Here is a 25,177-nt window from a genome sequence, read left to right on the forward strand (position 1 = left end):
TCTGGACTTTATTATGTATCTTAAGAAGAATTACTTAAGGTTAATGAGCAAGAAGGTGCTATAATCAGAAGCGTACTTGGGGTCGATTAATCCATCAGAAATACGTGGTTTATGATCAGGTGCTGAAACACAAATCTCATTAGCAGCAGAGGTTTCTCATGCTGGAAGAACACCTAGGTACACCGAAAGCACAGATAAATTCAAATTCTTGTTTTGCTCTGGAATGAAGGGGAGTTTGTCAGTATTTAGAGTTTTTACTCTGACACTGAGAAGGACATCTTCATGTTTTTCCCACAGACTGCCCTTTGTTCCTGCTGTCACAAGTACAAATAAGATTCCTACCCATTATGGCCAATTTCATTGGATTATTTTAATGTTCTCCCATCAGTTGAAATAAGTATGAGTAGTAAATAACTAAATATAGCATAATAAAAACAACTACTGTATATCCTGTGGTTTGTTGTGATTGTGTGAACACACATAAATATAAATACATATCTGCCCTCAAAGCAGATCTATGCAATGAACAAACATGCTTTCTTGGTGTAGTGGTTTGCATCTGTAATCCCAGCTACCCCAGAGATTAAGGTAGAAGGATAGTTTGAGCTCAGACCAGCCTGGGCAACATAGAAATACCCCCATCTCAAAAAAAAAAAAAGAAAGTAAGAAAGAAGCAACCTGCTAATTTTGTTAACTTTAGGTTCAGGGGTACATGTACAGGTTTGTTAAACAGGCAAACCTGTGTCATGAGTGTTTATTGTACAGATACATATTTCATAACCCAAGTACTAGGGCTAGTACTCAGTAGTTACCATTTTTCTGTTCTTCTCTCTCCTCCCTCCCTCCCTCCACCCTCAAGTAAGCCCCAGTGTCTGTTGTTAATCTCTTTGTGTCCATGAGTTTTCATCATTTAGCTCCCACTTATGAGTAATAGCATGTGGTATTTGATTTTCTGTTCCTCCATTAGTTTGCTAAGGATACTGCCCCCGCCCCATCCATGTTCCTGCAAAAGACATGAAGCCATTTCTTTTTATGAGCATGCTCTTTCTTTTGGTAGATGGGGAGATGGAGTCTCACTCTTGTTGCCCAGGCTGGAGTGCAATGGCGCAATCTGGGCTCACTGCAATCTCCGCTGGACAGGTTCCAGCAATTCTCCTGCCTCAGTCTCCTGGGTAGCTAGGATGACAGGCACCTGCCACCATGCCTGGCTAACTTTTTTTTAGTTTTAGTAGAGATGGGGTTTCACTAGAACATACTCATTTTAAACCAGAATTCCTCCTACTGTTAGGACTTGGTTCTCACTATTCAGAATATACACAGACCAAAGCCCTCAAAGTTCCTAGACCTTAATGTTACCCATATTGTGTGTATTCATCATTTGTCAACATCTGATTTAGAGTTTAAGATCTATATTATTGCCTCATACACCTTTTGCTTTTGGCTATTCTATTGAGAAATATAATTCTCTCTCTCTCTCTCTCTCTCTCTCTCTCTCTCTCTCTCTCTCTCTCTTTCTCTCTCTCTTTTCTTTATATTTTACAGACACTATTCATCTTCGGGTTCTTGAATCCTCCCCAGTTGGCACAGCCATTGGAAGTGTCAAAGCAACTGATGCTGACACTGGGAAAAATGCCGAAGTAGAATACCGAATTATTGATGGCGACGGTACTGATATGTTTGACATCGTGACTGAGAAGGACACACAGGAAGGCATCATAACTGTGAAAAAGGTGCACAGCGCCCGTATAAATAAGCATCGAGGCATTTCAGGAAGAGGGACTGCGTTATGTACTCTTCACTCATGAATTATCCATTGCAAGATACCACTCTAATTTTCCAAAAATTTAATTTACTTTGTGCATATATAAGAAATACGTAAAGCCAAAGAGCTCCTTGAAAATATTGACCACGGTATTTCATTGATTGAAACATGAAACCTGAAATTTTAGAAAATATAAAGGCAGGTTAATATATGTGTGATCGTCTGAGCCACACTGGTAACTCTCATAATTACTTGTTTTATTTTAAAATGTGCAGTTAATACCTAATAATGGCAATATATCATCCCAGTTGGAGATATAAAAAGTACCATGCCATCTATCCAGATGTATGAAGCAGTAATTAGAGTTACTAATAAGAGAGACAGCATGGATTGGAACATAATTTAATTGTTCACATTTTCCCTTCTGCTATATAAATGAAACTTTTCTGCTAACATATGCTCAGTGATGCAATTTAAAGGTAACCTGTTTTTTATTGTAGTGTCAGTACCGTCATTATGAGAAAAAAATAAGGCACATTAAACTTTAGGTCCTAATGAAATGCCATGCATAAAGTAACTACATTGGCTTTAGTTAATAATTAAACTATCCTGAGATTCTTTTGCAAGGTACAAAGTACAAAGCCACTTGTTATTAAAGGGACAGTGACTAGCAAACGGAAAAGCAGCTGTCTTGTAATTTTTCACACCATATAGCAGCAGTAACACATATAGAATCTGGTTCTTTTTGAAGTAAAAATAAAAGGTCCAGGGAATTCAAACTAACAATGCCTTTTATCTGTTAACAAAACATACATTTGGGTAGGTGGGGTGGCTCATGCCTACAATCCCAGCACTTTGGGAGGGTGAGGCAGGTAGATCACGAGGTCAGGAGTTTGAGACCAGCCTGGCCAACATGGTGAAATCTTTTTCTCTACTAAAAATACAAAAATTGACCTGGTGTGGTGGCATGCACCTGTAATCCCAGCTACTCAGGAAGCTGAGAAGGGAGAATTGCTTGAGTCCAGAAGGCGTAGGTTGCAGTGAGCCAAGATTGCACCACTGCACTCCAGCCTGGGTGACAGAGTGAGACTCTATCTCAAAAAAATAAAAAAATAAAAAATGTATTTTTTAAAAAACATACATTTTAGAATGGATGAGATATAAAATACTTGATTTTATACTTCTGATAGTTAAACTGTGTGAATATTTAAGGTATTTTGTTTCATAATGTAACCTATTTACCAAATTACTATCATTTTTTTCTTATTACAGGTTTTTCTTATCTAGAATATTTGACGTAACTTGAAAATTTTATGTTAGTCTCCAAGATTTCATAATGTTTGTAATGTCATAAGCCCATTACATTAAATGGAAACATCACGACATAAATGTAAAAAGATAACTGAATGCATTTACTTAGAAAAATTTTGCAGTAGCTAACCACCTCAACACATGCGCATTCATACACAAACACCTACAACAACCACCAGCCCATTTTTTGTAATGTTACCACCTGCAAGATAGGTTTGAATATCCATTCCAATTTTTCCAAGGCTTAAAGTCTCATAGGAAATCCTAGGTTCCAAAGGATTACTAATTCAATGAATGAAATGTAAAAGTTGAATCCTAAGTGAAACATAAAGATTATATTTTTTATTTTTATTAATCTTTTTTATTTATTATTAATGAACTACTTGAGAGAACTCAACCAGAACTTTAAAATCATGTCGTAACCTGGTCCAGTTTCCCTCACTCTAATTGATGATTTATTTCTTTATACAGCCACTTGACTTTGAGAGCCGAAGACTTTATACTCTGAAAGTCGAAGCAGAAAACACCCATGTAGATCCACGTTTTTATTACCTAGGACCATTTAAAGATACTACCATAGTGAAAATCTCTATAGACGACGTGGATGAACCTCCCGTGTTTAGTAGATCCTCCTATCTGTTTGAAGTTCATGAAGATATTGAAGTGGGCACTATCATTGGTACTGTAATGGCAAGGGACCCAGATTCTATTTCCAGCCCCATTAGGTAAGTGTGCCTTTTAAAAATGAAAACAAAATGTTGTTTAAAATGAAAAAAAATAAAGAAGTTGAAATACATATAGGGATTATAAAGTTCTATTTAAAACATTCAATCCAATCAACAATAAAAGAATTCTTCCATAAGTTGTATAAAAATTTGATAAAGCCAAGGATTTCTAGCAAATTGTCTCAACGTTTTGGGGCAAGGCATGCACAAACTTCATGGTGTTCTTATTTTTATCATGCCATTTAGACTGAAACCTTGCTTGTTACACCTGCATGTCTCCTTACGGCGTTCCTTGCTCTGATCCCTGGTACAGATACAGGGTACTATGTGAGCTCTCCGTTTACAGTGCAACCAAACCACTTTATTTGTGCTTTCAAGTTATTAAATTGAATATAAGGTTGAATGAGAGAAGTTTTAACAGTTAAAAAGTAGTCTGATTGTGCTGGCTCACACTGGTAGTCTCAGCACTTTGAGAAGCCACATTGGACAGATGGTTTAAGCTCAGGGATTTGAAACCAGACTCTATAAAAAATTAGCTGGGCATAGTAGTGCACACTTGTAGTCCCATCTACTCAGGAAGCTGAGACAGGAGGATCACTTGAGCCCACAAGGTCAAGGCTGCTGTGAGCTGCATTCACACCACTGCACTCCAGTGACAAAGCAATACCGTGTCTCAATTTTTTAAAAAAGTAATTACGATGCAGCAATGTGATTATATTATTATTTTAGTAAGTGTTCGTTATGATTTTAGAAACTCTCCTAATACAAAACCATCAAAGTTGAGAGGATTCTGATTTTGTTTTATCTTTATTTATTTGTTCTGCCTTTTTCAAAAAATATGAGAACATTCCAGAAAGATGAGTCTTTTCAATATATTTCCTTCTTATGACAGCTTAAAAACATATGAGATGTGGTAAACTCCTGAAAATAAAAAAAAATATATCAATGTTTCAATGACACTTGTTCTATTACATTAAATAAATATACATATTGTCATAATTTCAGCATGAAAATGAACACTTACTATAATCCATTCGTCCACTGTGTATTTTGGATTTCCTTTATTTTCCTAAATCTCGGCAGGCTGATTTTGTTTGCCCATTTTCTATGTGAACAAGTAAAGTATGAGTTCAGATCATTATTGTTCACTTCTGAGCCACAGCACATGTAGGGAACTTCTAATTTTATATGCCATATGACTTGAGCCAGTTAAAAATTCTACAGGGTCTGCCATACCTTAAAGTGAAGTCATATATTTTATGAATATATATGTTACTTTATATTTATATAATTTCACATAAATATGTTTTCTTATATTCACATGCAGCATCACAGGTTACATATTGGCAGAAGAAACCTGTACATACCAGCATGATGTTCTCATAAATATGTCTTCCCCAATTCATTTACCAACATCTAAGTTGCTGCATTCCTTGTGCGATTTTTTTCTTTTTCTTTTGAAGGTTTTATATAACCAATACAGAGCCCTAATATTCCCCATTAAATACTTACCAAACATTTTCTTGGCAGAGATTCCACGATTTAGCAGACTACATTCTGTTTCTGATTTTAAAATGGACATTACAAAATAAAAGTAATACTGTTAGTTCAATGTATATCAAGTGGCTTACTTAAGATATTTCTCCACGCAATGAAATAGAATTTAAATCCTCCTATAGATGTGTAATAAAATATATCTGTGGATATTTAAAATAAAATGAAATGAAATGGTTAATTAGGATGCAAGTATACAGACGAGGAGGAACGAATCCTCTTAAATATACAATATTTTACACATTATAGCAAAAATAATAACTTCCTTGCTTGTCAATGACAGATGATATGCTATTAAAGTTGTTGTATAATTTGACCTTATACTAATTTGATGTAGAAAATGTAATTAATATTCTTGGATGTCATTCTTTGGTTCGAATATATATATTTTCAAAAAAAGAGAATACCTTTATTAATGCAATGTAGTTATGGGAAGGATCATACTTGACATGCTATAAATTGTGTCATATCTTGTGAATGTTGGTACAGTAATCAAAGACATTTTCTTAAAATGTGTGTTCTGAAAATTATTTTAGAAAGGAAAATGAAAGTTAACACCCATAACTTTCCAACAGAGAATTGTAAACTGTAGTTATACTTTGAATTGTATTTGATAAAGACCTGTGATCTCTGTGTATCTTTGAGATAATGTCACATAACGTTCAAAATTTTGTCATTACTTCTTCAATCTGAACTACAAGAAATAATTAAGAAAGAACACACATGATTTGGATTTAGCAAAGTCAGTGATGCATGATAGCAGAGGCTTGTTATTGATTTATATATTTCAACTTTATGTCATATTTCTACAGAAATAAGGAAACTTATTATTTGCCAAAATGCCAAATGATTAGGTTGTTTCATTTAATAAATATTTGTGGATCACTATATCAGATATTAATATGTTTCTCAAGGAGTTCACAGTCTATTTTAGAGAAGAAGATGCAGAATGAGAATTAAATGATATTCATTGAGTGCCTAGTGGAGTTTGATGCTTGATGTTTTCATGTTTTATTGTCTGTTTAAGATGTGAGATGAAATGAATTCCTAATACAATGCAGTAAACAAAAAGATGGTGGTACAAGCTGCTTTATGAGTGAAGGGGACAAATAGTTTCTACTTTACATCATCATGAGAGGCTAAAGGAAGAGGTGAAATGTATGTTAGGTCTTTCAGTAATAAAGTAATTATTACAGGTGGGGAAACACAATGATTTTCTTTGTATGTGAATGTTAGATACATAGTTTGATAAAGATAATGTGATTTATTTAAACAACATCAATCAGAATGTTAAATCTAGTTTTAGGCTTTAAAATGACACCCAGCACATCATGCATGCAATCAAGTTTCAGTATAATTTATTGTTAATTTTTAAATGCATATAGACTTTATTTGATACAGATATATTAAAAACTCTTATCCCACACTTTTATATTTTTAAAATATCTCGAGTTAAAAGCAATATAAATAATAATGATACACTTGGCTAGAAAACTGAAGCTACATGGCTATTATACCATGAAGCTATGAAACGCCATTAGTAAATTGATAATCTATTACTTCAATGAAACTAACATTGTCTTCAGTTTTCTAAGAACAGCACATACCTTCTTTTGCAATAATAGTAATCTTTTGCAATAAATCTTTCTATTATTCTTCAGCAGAACTTCCAATAACCAAATAAAGTCATTTGGCAATGTAACTGCCTGTAATTCCAACTGTTTTGTGACAAAATATATCAAAGTCAGTTGAGTGAATATGACAATAAACAATAATTTAAGTAACACATTCAGAAGAATAGCATTTGAATGCAGAGTAGAGTATCAACCATCCCTTGAGGAGGATGTATGTGTGAAACTATGAAAAGTCATTCAAACAGTCTACACTCCGGATCAGCACTGTGTTCTTTCCTGTAATTATCAGTGATAAGTGTGTCTTTGCATTTCACTATTTTTCTTGCAAACTATTAATAATGCTATCCTGTATTTTTTCTTGCCATCTATGTTCAGATTTTCCTTGGATCGCCATACTGACCTTGACAGGATCTTTAACATTCATTCTGGAAATGGATCCCTTTATACTTCAAAACCTCTTGACCGTGAACTATCTCAGTGGCATAATCTTACTGTTATAGCTGCTGAAATTAGTAAGATGAATTTCATGTATATAACATATATTTAAATATGTTTATATTTATATATTTTATGTATTTTAACATTTTATAGGTTTTATTTTATATTAAAAATAATTCTCGTTGGACAGATGAACTATAATTTTCTTAACACTTATCTTTTTTTCAGTGTTTCCTACATCTATATATGGAGGGATACCTATACATATTGGTAAAAGATGCAAAAATTTTCTCTCTGCCTTTTTAGAGTTTTTGGCTGAGCATCATCATAATATTAATATAAAACAGATAAACAGGACAAAGCATTTAATATAAATTATACATGACACAGGAGCTCTCATAAAGAAATAAAGACCCAATGAAGTGGCAAAACTGATTTTTTTTTTTTTTTTTTTTTTTGGCTAGGATAACAAAGAGAGGCAATTGTACAAAAGTAATTAAATGTATATGGAGAGTGTAAATGAAGATAAAAATTATGTTATCAAAATATGAATCTGTTAGTATGAAATATTCTTGGCCTCGCTTCCCATTATTTGATGATAAGAATGTTACTTTTCTTCTGGTATAGGGAAGACATCTTCTATCTGGGGATTTTGTCTCCTGCTTTCAGGAAGGAAAGGGAAGGGGCAGAGCACCCTTCTTGTGTCTGCTGTTTTTTGTTTTGTTAAGTACCTTTAGCTCAAAATAATCCTTATGCCACAATGGCACATTGTGCCACTCTTCAGTATGTATAAATGTATATTTAATATAAACTAATAAAAATGAGCTAGAATTAGAGACTAAAGATATTATCATTTTAGGAAAAATAAAAGTATTAAATTTTCACTTGCACACTAATAATTAGGATCTATGCTAAATGCTGGGTTATATGATACAATTTAATCTTATCAACAAACATGTAGGTAGATATTACTACTTCTTTTTACAGATGAGAAATCCAGATATATATTGTTAATCAGAGTTAACATTAATCATATATGCCAGGTGTCATTCTAAAAAATATATATATTTTCTCCTAATATTTTGATTAACCTCATTGAACAGAGAAGATACTAAGGCTCTGGGACTTTTAGTAACTTGCCCAAAGTTATAATGTCAGAGGTAGCACAACTGATATTTGAAATCTTGTCATTTCTTGATCCAATACTTAGTTCCAAAGCTAACTGATAAAATTTTATTCACTAAAACCTGACATATTCAAGCTATGTTTGTCTCTGATTGTGAACGTTTTTGCCCATACTAGGACAATTCATGGAGCCTGTTGTAATATGAAAATGTCAGGTGCTTGTTAAAAGTAAATTAAGAAATGTAAGGTGGGGCATTAAACAAGCATGAGTCTCTTTTAAGGGTGAGGCCCTGTGCAACTGCTTGGGTTACATGCCCATGAAGCCAGTCCTGCTGCCACACCTATCTGCAAACCTGTTCAGATTTTCTAATTACCATATTGTGGTGTATATGGTGTAGAGCAACTCTTGAACAGTTTTTAAAATAAGCATTAATTAGGGACAGAATTATTGTTAAAAAATGAAGCCCATAAATTTTAAATCTGTAATACTAAGCTGAATCCACAAACTCATATCAAGGTCAAGTTATTTATTTGAAGTAAGCACTACAGGCTATCGAAGGCAAAGCATTAGGTAGGGCTGAATCACCAAGTGTCCCAGAACAATTGAATTCGGTTGGACAGATCATCAGCAATGAAACCAAAGCTTCAGGACAAAGTAACAGATTTAGCATCTTTCTTACATCTGCCCCTGAAATACGGATTAGTCTCAAATGATCCATTTTTTTCTGTAGGGAGATATAAATGTCTGTGCCTTTTAAGTCTAAATATTTTCAAGTTTTTTTCTTTTAAGGAAAGCTTTGATTTCTGTATCTGTAGCCACATCTCCACAGTAAGATGGATCTAACGGGATGCAAGCTGATCATTTCAGAATCATGATTGTACTCTCTGCTGATTCACTATCCTTATTCAGGCCCAGTGAGCAAAGAACTGCATTTTCTCTTTCAGATTGTTTGAGAGATTTAACTTCTAAAGCTAGTTGAAGTAATTACAATTCTGTAAAAAGCTAAGCCAATTACTTCTTTTTATAAAGGACTAAATCTATTTTTTGCCCTTAAACAAAATCAAACTGTAGAACAACTGCCAGAAATGCCTACCTGCCAAACCACAGAGTCAGGATCTCATTATTCTGTTCTGGGTATTGAATGCAATGAGGATGAGAGGGAATTTTTTCTACTAGACTTTAAACACTGGCTTTACAGTAAGGTGTGTCATACACCACACCCTGAGCAGGACAGAGTGACATTTAAATGTACTTCTTACCAATATGTTGTAAGACCTTGCCTCTAACCATTTAATTCTACATTCTGTATTAATATGTCACATCATATGGGAGGTACTACTCCAGGTAATTATTTAGTGCATCATATCATGGAATAATTCCACTTTTTCTTCTTCAAAAAATTTTGAAATGCCATGTAGAGAATAAAACATCTAAAATTAAGGTAACAATCAATGTCTTAATAATAAACTTGAAATTTTAGGGTATATTTGTTATAGAAACCAAAAAGTACCTCTCACTATGTCTGAAAATTAGACTATCATCATTGTGATATATTCTGAGGACAATAGAACTAAGTTTAAGACTAAAGGACTCCATTATTTACACCACAGTTCTTATTCATAAATTCTTACCCAAAGCAGGTAAAATAGTTATATTTTTTCAAAGCCTGTGATTTCTGGATAATGATTTAAACTTTCTCTGTTTGGAGGGAAGAAAAGGCTCATGGACGCATAGTCATGGCTTCACCGTAGGACATACATTTTAAGATCCTTTATTGCTGATACATTCTTGCTACTGAAGTGTTTCCCTGAAGGACTTTGAGAGAAACTCAGGTGGTAAATATATGCCAGCTGCTATTCGGTTTGATTCTTCCTTGGAACACTTTATAGTGTCATTTATACATAAGCAACAGCATCTGCTAGCAAAAAAGATCAGCGTAAGCACTGTTTTTTGAATAGGTGACTCCAGGCCTGATGCTTTACAAAGCACATTCATCCCTGTGGATTTAACTTTTGATTTTAAGAGCCTTGAGTTATTTGTAAAGACACTGGAGAATTTCTATATTGTGTTAGGGAAGGGGCTGACAATGCAAGTTTTTAGATACGAAAGTTTTGTCTCTCCTGGCTCCTGTGGCATCATTAGAAAGTGAATTGTTACCAAGAAGGGTTTTTTTTTTTTTTTATGTCAAGACTTTCTATTGAAAGGAAAAATTTTGCTTATGTCCACTCACTACATAATTAGGTTAAAGAGCACATTCCAGAAAATATGGAAGATGAATAACTTCTCACTTTTTTCCATAGCAACAAGTAGATAGTGAAAGATCCATTTGTAGAGAACACCGTGCCTCTGGGTATTAGCAAATGGCCTAGGCATAGAGGAAGTGGGAAATAATGAGATAGCATTTTTTCTCCTTTTTTTCCCCTCCTCTCTCCACTTCTTCCCAAATGCACAACTCTTCAGACTCGCATGAATGGTAGGAAGGCTAAAAATGTGTTTTTATTAGGCGGATACTTTATGTGGAGAAAACATAAGTTCTTAAGTTACATAAGAAAGTGAAGAAGATATAATAATGATAATAAAGATGGTGATAATGATTATGGTCAATACATACTGAGTCCTGATCATTGATACTTTTGTAAGAACCTCTCCGGCATTAACTCCTCATTTTCCAAGTAGCTCTGTGAGATTAGAGATTCTACTTTGATTTATATAAACTAAGACATTAAGCAGATGGAGTAAACTGGCCAAACTAACATGACAAATGAGTGGTGAACTTAAGAGTCAAAGCAGCAACTCAGCCAGGCGTGGTGGCTCATGCCTGTAATCCCAGCACTTTGGGAGGCCGAGGTGGGTGGATCATGAGGTCAGCAGATCGAAACCATCCTGGCCAACAAGGTGAAACCTGTCTCTACTAAAAATACAAAAATTAGCTGGGCATGTAGCACATGCATGTAATCCCAGCTACTCGGGAGGCTGAAGCAGGAGAATCTCTTGAACCAGGGAATTGGACGGAGGTTGCAGTGAGCTGAGATTGCGCCACTGCACTCCAGCCTGGTGACAGAACAAGACTCCATCTCAAAGAAAAAAAAAAAAAAAGGCAGCATCTCAGTTTGACTCCAGGGCCTGAACTCTAAACCTCATGGTACACTAACAAGTGTATAATGTGCAATAACATATTAGCACATAAGAAGCTAGAACCTGATAACTGAATGCATGTGAGTTCAGAAGACTGTGGTAAGACTTAAAAGGAACTGTGAAGAAAGGATGTAACTTAAATTTTCTCTTGCAAAGGGGAAGGGAATTTAAATACACTTCAGTTCTGTCTGCCTTTCTTTATACTATTTCAGCCTTGTAACTATACCCCTGTTAAGTAGTCTGTGCTTATACATCATTTTTTAAAGTGCTAATTTTAATATTGCAATAACATTTAATTATATGGAGAGACTGGGGGGTATAAATTATTTTTGGTGGTAATACACTTCCTATTTGTATGTGAGAATATATTTTACCTTTGTATCTGAAAATTATTTAGATTACTTTAAAACGTCAGAAACATTTTACAAGGCTAAATAATATCCACAGCCCAGGTTGGTTGAGACCATTTAGTAAGGTTGCTGCTGACCCAAGCTATTCTGCCACTGTTTGGTTTTGTTTTCAGCTAATAATATCATTTATTACATTATATTGCTCTTCAGCTTCACTTTTCCAAAATTTACACAGAAGTTTAACTGTATGCAAAGATGGAACTATTGACATCATAAAAGCTGATGAATATAACCTGAATTTAAAATGTAAACACACTGTTAGATAGCATGTGCTTAGAAAAATCTATAATAGAGAAAATTATAACTAATACAAGGTTGTTACTCAAAGCTAAGCTAAATCAAGAGGCATTTGTATTTTTATTCGTTTACATATCAAAACAAGTTTGAAAATGCATTTTTTTTTCTTTTCTTTTTTTTTTTTTTTTTTTTTGAGATGGAGTCTCATTCTGTTACCCAGGCTGGAATGCAGTGGCACGGTCTTGGTTCACCACAACTTTCGCCTCCTGGGTTCAAGTAATTCTCCTGTCTCAGCTTCCCAAGTAGCTGGGAGTGAAGGCTCTTGCCACAACTCCTGGATAATTTTTGTGTTTTCTATCGAGATTGGGGTTTCACCTTATTGGCCAGACTGGTCTCGATTTCCTGACCTCAAGTGATATACCTGCCTTGACCTCTCAAAATGCTAGGATTGCAGGCATGAGCCATCATGCCTAGCCAGAAATGCATCTTTTTATGTGAAAACTTTGATGCTGTTGATTTCCGCATTTGTAGCAAAGGTATGATTAATATGCTATTTTTTACTACTGAGCTAATTTGTGACAATAGATTGTAATGCAAAATTGAGCTAGAGTGTTGTAATGGTACCAGCAATGACTATATTAATAAAATACTTAATCTTCATATTTCATCATAAGTTTTCCAACTAGCTTGTAAGGTAAGTAGCCATAGAATAAAATTTTCAAACAGAAAGTTGAGAGCAGTTGTTGAAATACATTTTGGTGATAAGCGTAGTCACAGAAGTAGGTTTTATTACTAATTATCACTCAGGAGCGAATGACCTTGGACAAGTTACTAATTTATGTAAAACTATTCATTCATCCAAAAAATAGGTAAAGATTAAATGATATAATGAAGTATAACAAGGATTTAATAAATAAGTGTTCTTATTTTATATATTTGAACAATAAGGATACAAATATAATGTGAACTCAATTATACTGGCTTGTACATTTAACATGATTTTCCAAAATAATAATAGTACCCTTGTTCCCAATAATAACTGAATTCATGGCTACTTAATTAGGCTCTGCAGTAATTTTCTTTATTGCATTTGCTCATTATGTTAGTAGAATGATTGCAATGTGTATTTGTATGTGGGCACTTAATATCCACAGGATGCCTATATAAATTAAATTTGATGCACAAATGTGTCTTCCTAAACAAAATTTTGCTTCCCCTTTTCTAGACAATCCCAAAGAGACAACACGCGTGGCTGTTTTTGTGAGAATTTTGGATGTTAATGACAATGCCCCACAGTTTGCCGTGTTCTACGACACTTTTGTGTGTGAAAATGCCAGACCAGGGCAGGTAAGTACATACAGGAGTAAAACTACGGAAACATCTTAACTGCATGCAAAATATTTCCTTTTCAAAATCCTGAGAGGAAAGAATTCACAGAGACAGAAATACTCCTATACAGTCTCAATAATATCATTTTTAAAAACCGTAACTGATGTTTTTAAAGGGGAAATTATCTTTGAAAACCATTTACCAGGTTTCATATTTCCTTTGTAAAGTTCTAATGCATGGATAAAATTGTATTGTGGCCACAAAAGTAGAAATACAAGAGGAAATACCTACTTGTAAAACTTTCAAAAACAAAGGCAAGCAAACCCCTAAAACCCCCTACTGTATCGTTAAATAAATACTGAAACTTGCTAGAGAGATGAGAGATGAATGCTGCGGAAAACTAGAGACAAATGTATGGGAGCAGCAGAATATTTAATCACTATTCTGATGTATGCAGCTATGGCTTTGAAACAGGGCAGCAGAGTTCGCTTCTTAGACTTACACGTCGCATTTCATCATTACAGCAACATATGAAGTGCTTAATGACTTGGTTTTAGTCCTTTAAAGTATTTTTTGTACATCAGCTTTGTTTATAATTCTGTAAGTCTTTTCCTCAGTGGACTCATTTTGTTGATTGAAAAGCTCCAGTGTATATGGCTGAAAGAGAATGCTCTTAATTGGTTTGAGTGCTATCTTCACAGAAGGAAGCTGCGTGGTATAAATGATAATTGGGAATCAAATGTGTTTTATCAAAAAAAAAAAGGAGCCATCATGAAATTGTATTATGTTTTGACATTATTTGATACTCTTTATAAACATCAATGTCACTGTTACATTTTTATGCAAATTATATTGTGGAATAATTCAAATTCTTTCTTTTGAAGATTCTAACAAGAATTCAATAGCCTGTCTGTTGTTTGAATATGGTAAAATTGCTGCAATTTGATTTTTTTTTTTACTTGAAAATGTTACGGAAATGTTTAATTTGGAATATTTAAATGACTTAGCTGCTTCCCACTTACTACTTAATGAAACAGTGCACGCCCCAAAAATACCATTCCAAATCGTCCTCTGCTTGGCAGGCTCAGCATGATATAAGCTGAAGTCTTTTCTCTAAGAGATAAATTACCCACTTTGCCACTGCTGCATACATTGCTCCCTCTATGGTTATTCTATTTGATTTTCAAAAGATATCTTTTCAGAGCGTTCAAGTCATTATAACTACTGATTTACAAATGTATTCAAAATATACAAAATAGAAAATATGTTTGTTTATTTTCCTTCTGCCTATTTTCTTTTTAACTCTAACTGGCTCACAACTTTTCCATCCCTTTTGGACATTTGAAAAACAGTTGGCTTATTGAAGGAAAATAATCAAATAAAAGATGATTTCAATAAAAAAGGAGTTAGCCTGTCTTGACCGACTTGATAGGAAGAGGATGATTAATATTTTCTGTGGAATTGGCTGCATGTGCAATAGCCTCCCATACAAGCAATTTGTAATACGACCAGTTTGTTAGATGTCACGTGGGTCTCATAGGCTGAAAAATGCCTTGCTAAAACTAAGCAGTTATGTATTTAGTGATGAAATTCTAGGTTATGACACCCTAGTAGACAAAATCAAAGTGGTAATTTGATAACATTCTTTTTCAGAGCCTTTTTAGCATTAATTTGTTAGCTCTGACTCCCCTTTTAGGAAAGCAGAAGCATGTCAGGATTTCTAGGTGTGCTTTAGTTAATTACAGAGTATCTCAGTCCACCCAGCACTCCCCTGAATTAAGCGCACATTAAGAACAGCACTTAGAGCACCAACATGAAAAATAATTCCATTCATTTGGTTTGTGGACAAAATGGGGTGACAGAAATAAACCTCATGACCATCCTTCCTCCTTTCTATTCCTTGCTCTTGCCTATTTTCTGATCTAAGGGTAGAATTTCTCCATAGAAACGTAACTTTTAGCTGAAGTAACATTAGTAGTCCCCTCTGGTGCCTAAACTAGGCTTCTTGACCCTTCCCCTTTTCCACCTGAGAGTCAGAGGACCCCAGCAAAAGAGAGGACAGAGGGCTGGCTGTTGATGTTTCTCCTTCTGTCTTGTCTCACTCATTCTTACTCCTGCAGTCAATAAAATATATTTCGAGTAAATAAAAAACATTTTAATAATTTTAATCCTTATGGAAAGGATTTAATATCACAGATTTCCCGAGGTGTCTCTCTAGGGAGATATGCAGTTTCTATTTCCCTTCGATAGTATCTAAGTGACTTATCAAGCCACATCTCAACCATCAACAAATATCAAACCAAACAGCAAGTAAGTCTTTATGAAACCAAAAATATCCCACTACGTATTTTCCATAGAATGATCCTTATTACTTCCCTAACAACTGAAAAGCGTGCATTTCACCAGCACAAAGGAAGTATTCTCACTAACAGAAAGTTCAAGTCTTGCCACAGAAAAAGCAAAAACATATTAAAACTTAACCAGTTTTTAACATTATGTCTTAGAATCCATTCATTGTTCCAGACATCATAATAGTATGATCACTGAAACATTCCTCAAGTTGATTTAAGATTATTTTAGACTAGCCCAGTTAAAATATAAATTAATTATATTGTTGCTAAGGAGATAAAATGTAAATGACTTATCTGTACACTTTTCTTCACGTGCTCAAAATGAATACTGGAAATCACTAGTTTTTGTTTGTTTCCTAATTGTGGCAAACTCTTTTGTTGGAAATGGATCAAAATGAGTTTGTCTCCAGGACAAAAAAGAAACAGTGGATGCTGACAGAGACCCAGGGAAAATAATTTTATCTCCTTTGTGCTGAGTTATTATATCTGTTACCAGTCATTATGGCACATTTACCAAAACAAAAGCACTGTGATTTTTAATATATGGTGAAAATGGAAAGAAAAACTTCATTGAGAGGTAAATTCTGGATATTAAGAAGTTGAACACTAGAAGTAATGTCTTAAATAAGAGAAAAAAAAATAAACTATCATCTTTTAAAGGATGTAAGTGCCTCCATCTGCAATAGAGACATCTTCAGATCATAAAAATATATTGTAATATGATACAGATTCTGCAACATGATTCCATTTTGTTTGTATCATCACTGTGAGTTTGACTTACTCCTTTTATAATATTCAATGAAAATGTATAAATTAACTACTGATCTTTAAATCAATAGTACTATAATATTTGATTAAAATAATACAGTTTAATTAATTATTTTAATGTTAATTTTTATAATTTCTTATAGATATATGTAAAGATATCACCATTTGATTTTTGAACTGCATTATTTTGATCTATAAAAATAAATTGAAATTGTATTTTGTACATTTATTTTGAGAGAAAATATACAGTTGCAAATGTATATTTACTTTGAGACATTTGAGTTTCCATTTTCAAAGGCTATTAGTCTTATTTTTACATTTCCATCACTTTTTGTGTCTGTATGTGAATGTTAAAATGTTAATCTCAGTGACTAAGGAGTTCCATTAGTCCACTATCTTTTTGAATGTTATTCCATTTATGCCATTTTTTCTCTTCAATTATTTTACAAATCACTATTTAAAAAGGAAATCCTTGAGAATATATTTGACAGACAAGAAATCAGTCAAGAAATATTTTTTCATTGAATTGACACATCCTAAGTAGTATTAGTTAACAATATTTTGACTTCTTTCATTAATTTTAATAGATGTATACTCTTGTTTTTAATAATTATTGCTTGTATTTAATCTTAAGTTCCAATTAAACTTTAGTCAAATAATTATGTTGCTGTTTTTAAAATATGCTTTTAAAATGATTCGAAATTTTAAATGATTTTTTTTTCTTGCTGCTTATTTCTGGACAATAAATGTAAATCTTTGATCCATTCACATTTCTTGTATTCTTTTGAAATAAACGGTAAGGGTTGTAATTAATAGACTTTTGCCACAAACGTATCACATTTTATTGCTATAAAACACTTAAAAAGAAAAGTAATCTAATAAAGATAGCTGTAATAATTTCTTTACTTCTTGTAACTTTTTACATAATATTTTTAACTTAAATCATTTGTTAAACCAACAAAACATCAGCAACAAATATTTCCACCCAACATCCACACAGCATTGAGTTAATGAAGTAAAAAGTATATTCCTCTTAGTTAATCATAAATTTGACTATATAAGCATCAGTGTATTTATTTAACAACTTTTGAGGCTGTCTTAAAAATTAGAACACTTAAAAATATAAATTTCATTATAAATATGTTAAAGAACAACATGCAAAAAACTACCTATTACATATGTATACATTTTACATACATATTTGTATATGAGTTAATCATATAATATGTGCAAAGCAGTACTTTGCTACCATACCGCTTCTTATATTTTCTCTTACAGTAAAATCAGTAAGAGTTTACCCTTTTAAAATAACTCCCACATAATATACATATGTTGACTTTTTAAAATATAATTTTACTGAAAGTGTAAACTAATTGAACTTTGACTGTCAAAGTTTATAACAATGTTTAGGACTGTTAAAAAGTAATATATAATATTACCTCTGAAATGTCTACATTCCTCAACCATTTTTCACTTTATTTTGGGGAAGAAACAAAGCATAGTAACAATATTTCCTAATTTTTTCTGATATTAGACAAATTCTTCCAGATCAATGTATAAATGCTTATAAAATAATCTCATTTTAAGTACTATATCTAAATTAACAAAACCTCAAAGAATATAATATTTTCCTTGAGAATTTTGAAGCAAAGGGTATGATCCAAGAGAGATAGAGATGACAGAGGCAGAGATGATTAAAATCAGTGCAGTAATTAAAAGATGGATTAACTCAAATATATATTCACAAGTAACAGAAGCCAATTATTTTGAAAAACTTTAGACAAAATGAAGATCTTTAAAAAGTACAGATTATACCCATGGATAAGAGATATATTGATGAGATGTATTTTTCTTTTTCTGCAGCTAATACAGACTATAAGTGCAGTAGACAAAGATGACCCTTTAGGTGGACAGAAATTTTTTTTCAGTTTAGCTGCTGTCAATCCAAACTTCACTGTACAGGATAATGAAGGTAAATTTTAGAACTTGCTCACTATGACTTATGATGACATAAACAGGCAATTTCCCTAATGTAACCATTGCAATATATATATGCCATACCTATTGATTGAACTGAGTTATACAATTTTGTTTTAATCAGGTATTTAATGATATATTTAGTAAACTCTTCCTTAGCAATATGTACTCTCTTCAATTTTAAAATAATAAAATATGTGAAAAAGGTCTCTTTATGGATGTTAAAGAAATGATTGAGTCTTGAAAAGATTATAAAGGCTGGAAATAATTCTTACAACAATAATATAGAACACATAGCATAGAGAAATAAATGATTCAATGAGACTCTTAAGCAGACTTCAATGAGATTAAGCAGCAGCAGATTCACCAAAGCCAAATATGCATAAGGGAGTGAAAAGAAAAGCCAGTACAAAGGCATTGTTACTAAGGTACTGTTGCAATGGCAAGATGTAATGCTTCTCGAAGGGTTTTTAAAACTTTGATATTGATTTAAAACATGCAACAATGTGTGAACTTTAGCTAATTCATTTTCCTCATGAATATGGAATTGATGTGTGTTCTGTATGTGTGTAAGCACACACGCACAGATGCACATATATTTAAAAATATACTTTTAGTATGACTTTTCTCTCGGTATGCAAAATAAGTTTTTTGCAAAGAGAAAAACCAATTGTTATCATCTGTGTCATCTTGGCAAATTATTCACTTACAAAAATTTACCGCTTTGAAAACAATACTGAGGAATTACCTGAAAACCTGATAAATAAATAATGTATAGTGTATTTCTAAAATTAATTTTTTGTCTTATCTCTACAATAATTGCATTATACTTATTTTTTAGGAAAATGTATATCAATTTTATATTTTACATATATATGTTTTTATTTATATGTTAAACTTTGGTTATCACATTGAGAAACATTTAGTATCCCAAACCATTTGTAATATTTTAAATTTTATTTTAGATAATACTGCCAGAATCTTAACCAGAAAAAATGGATTCAATAGACATGAAATCAGTTCCTATCTCTTGCCTGTGGTGATATCAGACAATGATTACCCAATTCAGAGCAGCACAGGCACACTGACCATTCGAGTGTGCGCTTGTGACAGCCAAGGCAACATGCAGTCCTGCAGTGCTGAAGCCCTGCTCCTCCCTGCCGGCCTCAGCACTGGGGCCTTGATCGCCATCCTCCTCTGCATCGTTATTCTACTGGGTAAGAGACCTTAAACACAACGGGAGCATTCTCTAGGCTTTTTACTCTCGTATGCTTTTGAAGAAGAAATGTTGCTATTAAAATACCACCCCACAAAACCAACCCCAAGATTTATGATAGACATAAATGATGTGATATTCTTTATGTTAAAATATTTTCTTTGATCAGAATATATAAAGAATTTTTGTAGTAGTAGTAGTAATCATGAAACTCTACCTAATGGGGCCTAGAATTCATTCAAATGTGCATCAAAATATTCAGAAAAAAAAACAACTCTCTTTTCACCACACTGCAGTAAACAAAGGAAATGGCAAGAAGAATGAATGCAGGAGCTTGGAAGTTTGAGAGACAAAATTCTTTCTAGTCATGCTGAATGTTCTGATGGAATTAAGTGATGTTTGAAACCTAGGTCCAGTGAATAAATGAAAGAGATGCATCAAAGGCCAGGACTCCAAATAGTTTATTGGTGGCCTATTACTTTCCTCCTGAGTCATGTAGTAACAGAGACTGTGGCAATGGGTCTTCTGGAACATCCTCCAGCCAGGAATCAAATAGGAGTTGGAAGAGATGTAAGAGAATCATAGGGTCTCAAACCCCAGCTTTGGAAGGTGGACATTAATTAATCTCTATAAGGCAAAAAAAAAAAAAAAAAAAAAAAAAAAGATGAAGGTTAAGTTGATAGCATTTGTTAGAAAAGCAATTCAAAACCTTCATATAGAAGCACTTTCCATAAGTATTCCTATATTCAATAATTCCTTTTTATACATGCAAAATCAAGTTGAATAAAACAATTCAGCATTCATCTTAAATTTTAAAATAATGTTGATGATAATAAATTGTAATATTTTTAAAAATTTATTTATTATACTTTAAGCTCAAGGGTACATGCACAGATCATGCAGGTTTGTTACATGGGTCTACACGTGCCATGCTGGTGGTTTGCCGCATCCATCTCCCTGTCATCTGCATTAGGTATTTCTCCTAATGCTATTTTTATGATTATAAAAACAGAGCACATTTTTATAAAAAATTAAGAACGGCAACAATAAAAAAATTGATTAACATTACTTCCATGTTCTTTATTTGACTGATTATGTCTACTTCATTCTATCGAAGTTTCAATTTTTCTACTTTTATCATAGCATTTATGCACTTTCACTCTGTTTTTAAGTAACAGAAAGGTAAATTACTTATGACAGATAAATCGTTGAATGGATGAAATGAACAATGCTAGATTAGATTTTTATGTAATTCAGCAAATGAGAACATGCACATTACAAAATATGCATTGTATAACCCGTTGCTATGAAATACAAGCCAGAACAAAATGTTTCTCTGTACCAGAAAGAATACAAACCTCATGTTATTTCATAGAATGAGAATTTGGTATAACTTTATTTTTATAATTTGACTTACCATTAATACAGCAAACACTGAGGAAAAGTTAATAAATGTGCTTTATGACAGTTGAATCCACAATTGCAAATATGAATAATATAAATCTTTATTTGAAGGGATTATACTTTAAATTACATAGAAACTCATTCTATTAAAATATGTAATTAAGACAAAAGTCTCTAGTAAAAATAATATTAATGGTAGCAACTTTTTAGTATGTGTTTACTGTGTTTCAGGCTCTGTCATTAGCACTTTGCCATGACAAACTTTTTCACTTGACAAAAATTATCTGGCAAGTGTGGTGTTATTATCTTCATGTTATGCATAATGAAACTGAAAATTCAAAATATTAAGAACATTTCCCAAGGTCACATAATTCCTGAGTGGTTGAGCTAAGGTACCTTGGCTATTTATTAGTCAGTGTATACAGAGATTCGCAGTGAAATCTGTATTTCCACTTTGACTATGGCCTGATGGAGGCCTCACTGAGTTACATATTCACTGAAATTGTATTAAAATAGATTTTTACCTGGTTTACTTTTTCCCCAAACAATGGTACTTTATTTCATAATCAAAATAAAAAGCTTTTAACTGCTTTTGAATTAAAATCACATTAAATATTCTCTCTAGTTTTATTAGTTTAAACCTATTTTTGTGAGTATTTTTGGTACCCTAATCAAAAAACATTCAAGAAAGAGGGAAATGAACTCGGAGTTGGCGCCAATTATAATAAGTTGTCATTATCCTCAACCCTAGAAGGTTTTTGCTGGGTAAGGTCATTTGGCTGATCAGAAATAATCTTAGATTTAAAATATTTAAGCTTTTTTGTGTACATAAATATATGAATTCAGGCAAAATAAAACGACATCTTTTCTTAAAACCTTGAAGAATAAACTTTTTAAAAACCTTCTGCCTATTTACTTTTTAATTACTTGGCCAAGAACACTTATCAATGGATTAAAACTTTCTTTTTTGTAACATTAAAAAAGTTTATTGTTTGGCCTCTCACACAGGTTGAAGACAAACTAGTCTGTGCATTCAATGTTAATAAAAAAGAAAACATAACTTAATACCCCTTCATATAGTAATATAATAAATTACATACTCTTTAAATGTGTATTCTAAAGAAGCTAAATAAATACTTGCATCAATATTTCTTCATATATATGTCCAGTAAGAGTCTTCCTATCCTTTTCTTATCTCATTGAATTCATTTTTTCCTTCAAATCCTTTTAAAGGTTGAGGATCAAATGTTTGGGGATAATGAGTAAGGGTGAGAAACTCTAATGCAATAAGAAGAATTTGATATTAACTTTCTCATCATTTATGCTATTACCATTGTTATGATTATGAATATAATTAGTATTGTTTGTCTCTCATTGAAGTGGAAAAATGTCCTTTTTGATCAATATACTTTTCTATTGTGAACCTAGCCAAGATTCATACATTTTTGGGGAGGTAGTTAATTCAATGTTGTAATTTGGGAAATACACTCTTTGCCATCATTTAATCTAACAATTTTTTGGGGGGTGGGTCTCATGCAAGATATATATTTTCGTGGAAAACCTTAGAAATTTCTAAATTCATATAATTCTAATTAATCCCCCCCTTTTTTAAATAATTGGATCATTCTTTTAATGAAGTGACAATAAAATAAAATAAAATAAAATAACACTATGTAAGTTCATCAGCAAAGCTATTTAACCAAAAGTCAGTACTCAATATTTTGTGAAAGATGTTGCTTTTTGCTATTGTGTAAAGGCTTTGAAAAAAGTAAGCTAAATTTTGTCCTTTTAAATTGTCTTGAAGCTGCATTCAATTTGTGTAGATTTATACAGGCAAATTTTATATAGCATCTTATGTTCCTATTTAATACAAAAGATAAATATTATCTGTACAATGAGGAAACTTCTTAAACGGTTCCTAAAAAAAACAGATTACGTGTAAGCCAGTATATTTAAGGAATATTTTAAATTGTTTTAAAAATAAATTAGGCACACTGATCTTAAACACCACCCACCCTTAATAAACTCTTCAGCATCTCCCTGACACCTCCCCCAAACTATGGGAAGTACAAAATTAATCTTAAATTCTAACCTGTTATAGAAAGCCTGAGGAACTTAAACCACTTTCTAGTACTTCCCCCTCGTAATTTATAGTATTTTGAACGGACCTCTAATGTATCTCCTTGTCTTTTTTTCAAGTTATAGTAGTACTGTTTGCAGCTTTGAAAAGACAGCGAAAGAAAGAGCCTCTGATCTTGTCAAAAGAAGATATCAGAGACAACATTGTGAGCTATAACGATGAGGGTGGTGGAGAGGAGGACACCCAGGCCTTTGATATCGGCACCCTGAGGAATCCTTCAGCCATTGAGGAAAAAAAGCTCCGGCGAGATATTATTCCTGAAACGTTATTTATTCCTCGGAGGACTCCTACGGCTCCAGATAACACGGACGTCCGGGATTTCATTAATGAAAGGCTGAAAGAGCACGACCTTGACCCCACTGCACCTCCATACGACTCCCTTGCAACCTATGCCTATGAAGGAAATGATTCCATTGCTGAATCTCTGAGTTCCTTAGAATCAGGTACTACTGAAGGAGACCAAAACTACGATTACCTCCGAGAATGGGGCCCTCGGTTTAATAAGCTAGCGGAAATGTATGGTGGTGGGGAAAGTGACAAAGACTCTTAACATAGGATGTATGTTCTGTCCAAACAAGAGGAAGTAACTCCACCCACACCGTCTCCACTCCACAATATTTGATATTCAGGAGCATTTTCCTGCCAGTCAGCACAATTTTTTTTTTCCCATTTACTTCTTAATTTGTTCATTAATTACATTAATTCTTTCCTGTAGGATGTCTCATGGAATATATACAACATTTTATTTAATCACTTCCAAGAGCCAAAGCTATGGAAATACAGTGTTGTCCATCTTAGTAAATAAAAGATAATTTCAGAAACATGAACAGGATAGTCCTCCCTTAAGCAACCTCACAAACAAGCCGCTTCTGTTAGATACCTGCCCTGCCCTTGCAAATGAAGCTTTTAAAAAGGTGAAGAAAACTTTTAAGGTATATCCTGTTCTGTACATTCAATTGAAAAAAAAATGTACATGTGGTGTTAGTAGGTGTGATATGCAACCTGGTATACAGACATTTGTGCAATTTCATTTCATCAAATTCTATCTGCTAATGTTTTATATTTATATTTTTGTATTTATTTTTAAAAAAATAAACCAGTTTTTACAACTACTTTGTCTGTAGCTTCCTTTTTTCTGTAGGATGGAAGATTTTCCCCTGAACTCAATATCTTGATACAAAATTACATTACATACAGGTAAGAACACAATGTTATTATCATTAGCATTGAAAGTGCTAAGCAAATTGATATGATTGAGGTAAGAATTATTTTTTTCCAGTAAGTCTTGATGTGCTGTGATATATGGAAAACTCTTCATATTCAAAGTAAAAGCCATTTATGAAACACGTAAAAATGTTTCATTTAAACAAACTTAAAACATGACCATCTGTTCTAAATATACCAAGATGCCAGTGATGCAGTAATTTCATTTTGTTTATATTCACTAAAATCATATCTGAAAGAACAAAACATTTTATCATTTTTTATGGAATTCATGCCGTAGAAGTTTATAGAGAATAGTAATTCAGAGAGATTTCAGACTAAAATAATCCTTTAATGGAAAATATACTTACCTCCTACGGTGACTTTGAAAATGCCTACTAATGACAGTAATAATGTTGAATATTCCATTAAGACACAGAATTACAATTATGTCAAG

General features: G+C 32.9%; 1 protein-coding gene across 1 annotated transcript in view; it reads left to right on the forward strand.

Moving 5' to 3' along the window:
- Positions 1-24,906, forward strand: part of LOC101029206 (cadherin-10) — a 165,370-nt gene extending 140,464 nt beyond the window's left edge. Inside the window, exons 6-12 of the mRNA XM_039468492.2 lie at positions 1,543-1,730; positions 3,545-3,798; positions 7,362-7,498; positions 13,558-13,679; positions 18,644-18,752; positions 19,723-19,974; positions 23,577-24,906. Coding sequence (XP_039324426.1) covers positions 1,543-1,730; positions 3,545-3,798; positions 7,362-7,498; positions 13,558-13,679; positions 18,644-18,752; positions 19,723-19,974; positions 23,577-24,067 — 1,553 coding nt within the window. The 3' untranslated portion in view covers positions 24,068-24,906. The remainder of the gene's footprint in view (positions 1-1,542; positions 1,731-3,544; positions 3,799-7,361; positions 7,499-13,557; positions 13,680-18,643; positions 18,753-19,722; positions 19,975-23,576) is intronic.
- The last annotated feature ends 271 nt before the right edge of the window (positions 24,907-25,177 follow it).

This window comes from Saimiri boliviensis, chromosome 1 (genome assembly GCF_048565385.1).
Source record: "Saimiri boliviensis isolate mSaiBol1 chromosome 1, mSaiBol1.pri, whole genome shotgun sequence".
In the NCBI taxonomy this organism is placed as follows: Eukaryota; Metazoa; Chordata; class Mammalia; order Primates; family Cebidae; genus Saimiri; species Saimiri boliviensis.